Source organism: Carcharodon carcharias, chromosome 40, assembly GCF_017639515.1.
Source record: "Carcharodon carcharias isolate sCarCar2 chromosome 40, sCarCar2.pri, whole genome shotgun sequence".
Taxonomy (NCBI): Eukaryota; Metazoa; Chordata; class Chondrichthyes; order Lamniformes; family Lamnidae; genus Carcharodon; species Carcharodon carcharias.
This window is the reverse complement of record NC_054506.1, coordinates 284,934-287,433: the sequence shown is the minus strand read 5'-3', so window position 1 is coordinate 287,433 and position 2,500 is coordinate 284,934. Positions and strand designations below refer to the sequence as shown.

At 55.0% G+C, this 2,500-nt stretch overlaps 1 protein-coding gene across 1 annotated transcript in view; it reads right to left on the bottom strand.

Annotated features, from left to right (window-relative positions):
* Window positions 1–2,500, bottom strand: part of LOC121273142 (amiloride-sensitive sodium channel subunit alpha-like) — a 19,590-nt gene that overhangs the window by 13,624 nt on the left and 3,466 nt on the right. The window contains exon 4 of the mRNA XM_041180102.1: window positions 1,479–1,669. Within this exon, the coding sequence (XP_041036036.1) occupies window positions 1,479–1,669 (191 nt within the window). The remainder of the gene's footprint in view (window positions 1–1,478; window positions 1,670–2,500) is intronic.

Here is a 2,500-nt window from a genome sequence, read left to right as displayed (position 1 = left end):
GGGGGGGTTTCTCTGCGAGGTTCCGAGTTGTCTCAATCGCTGCCAACATGTTGCATCGAGCTGGGTGTCGTTGGGCGGGATCGCTAAGAAATTCGGAGTCTTAGATGGTTCAAGGGTCATAATTTATGGATGACACAAAACTGCGCACACAGGCACAGTAAAAGTCCAGGCTACCAGCTGTCTCCATGCTTGCTTCTACACACGTCTCAGTCCGACCCCAGGTGCGAGTCATATGTTCTCTTAGATCCCACACAGTCCCACATTAACCCTTTATGTGTACAGACACTTAACCTGCATCTCCCTCTCTCTCTTCCTCTCACTTTCTGTCTCTCTCTGTCTCTGTCTTGCTCTATCTCTGTCTCTCGCTGTCTCTCTCTGTCTCTGTCTTGCCCTATCTCTGTCTCTGTTTCTCTGTCTGTCATGCGGCCTCTCTCCCTGTCTGTCTGTCTCTCTCTGTCTCTAGCTCTGTCTCTCTCTCTCTGTCTCACTCTGTCTCTCTCTCTCTCTCTCTCTCACTCTCCCTTGATGTCTGTCTGTCTGTCTCTCTCTGACTGTCTTTCCCTCCGTCTCTCTTTCTATCGCTCTCTCTGCCTCTCTTTCTCTCTCTCTCTCCCTGTCTATCTCGCTCTGTCTCTCTGTCTGTCTCTCATTCTCACTCTCCCTCTCTCTGTTTCCCTCTCTCTCTTCCTGTCTCCCTCTCTCATTCTCTCTTTCTCTCTGTCTCTTTGTATCTCTTACTCTGTTTCTCCCTCATCCTCTCTCTCTGTCTCTTTCTCTGTCTCTCTATTGCTATCTCTCTATCTGTCTCTTACACAAACACTCTCTCTCTCTCTTGCTGACTGTCTTTCTCTCCCTCTCTCTTTCTATTGCTCTGTCTGTTTGTCTCTCCCTCTGTCTCTCTCTCCCTGTCTCTCTCACTCTCTTTCTCTGTTTCTCTGTCTATCTCTCATTCTCACTCTCTCTCTCTCTGTTTCCCTCTCTCTCTATCTCTGTCTCTCTCCCTCATTCTCTCTCTCTCTGTTTCTCCCTCATTCTCTCTCCGTCTCTGTCTCTCTCTGTGTCTCTCTCCCTCATTATCTCTCTCTCTCTACCTCTCTCTCTGTTTCTCCCTCATTCTCTCTGTCTCTCTCTCTGTTTCTCCTTCATTCTCTGTCCGTCTCTGTCTCCCTCTCTCTCTGTTTCCCTCTCTGTCTCTCTCCCTTATTATCTCTGTCTCTCGTCTGTCTCTCTCTGTCTGTCTTGCTCTCTCTGTCTCTTTTTCTCTCTCTGTTTCTCTCTCTCTCTCTTCCTCATTATCTCTATCTCTCTCTATCTCTCTCTCTCTTTCTCCTTCATTCTCTCTCCATCTCTCTCTCTCTCTGTCTCTCTCTCTCTCTCCCCTCCTCTTTGACTCTCTCACTCTCGCCCTCTGTTTCTCCCCCAGCTCCCTCTCCCTCTCTAGCCCCCTCCCCACACCCCGACAGTGCCCCCTCGGTCACCTCTTTCCACACGACCAGCCGTTGAACGTGCAGTCGAAGATGAAGTCGGCGAAGTGAGCCTCACCCAGGGGTCCCGGCACCCTGGCGACTCGAGCCATCACGTTGACGTAGTGGAAGGCGTACCACTCACGGACCGCGTCCACCCCGGACGAGTGCCAGTTGTAGAAGCAGTCGCCTCCGGTCTCGTTACACTGCGGGGGGGTGGTGGGGGGGGGTGGGGGTGGTGGGGGAATGGGTAAACAGCAAGGGGAACAGGATCAGAGCGAACCCGAAATCAGACCACCCGCCCGACAGGTCAGAATTCGAATCGTCCCGGCGGGCAGCTACCTCCAGGGGGAGGTGGCAACAAGGGTCACGCGCTGGCCCACCCAGACGAATAGCCGGTGATAATTTCACCCAAGATGTCAGATCGGACGGAGCGGGCCCCACCCACCCGTCCGACGGGTCACAATTCGAAACGTCCCGGCGCGCAGCCACCTCCAGGGGGAGCTACAAACAAAGGTCACGCGCCGGCCCACCCAGTGGAATAGCCGGTGATAATTTCACCCAAGATGTCAGATTGGACGGAGCGGGCCCCACCCACCCGCCCGACGGGTCCGAATTCGAAACGTCCCGGCGCGCAGCCACCTCCAGGGGGAGCTACAAACAAAGGTCACGCGCCGGCCCACCCAGTGGAATAGCCGGTGATAATTTCACCCAAGATGTCAGATTGGACGGAGCGGGCCCCACCCACCCGCCCGACGGGTCCGAATTCGAAACGTCCCGGCGCGCAGCCACCTCCAGGGGGAGCTACAAACAAAGGTCACGCGCCGGCCCACCCAGTGGAATAGCCGGTGATAATTTCACCCAAGCTGTCAGATCGGACGGAGCGGGCCCCACCCACCCGCCCGACGGGTCACAATTCGAAACGTCCCGGCGCGCAGCTACATCCAGGGGGAGCTACAAACAAAGGTCATGCGCCGGCCCACCCAGTGGAATAGCCGGTGATAATTTCAACCAAGCTGTCAGATCGGACGGAGCAG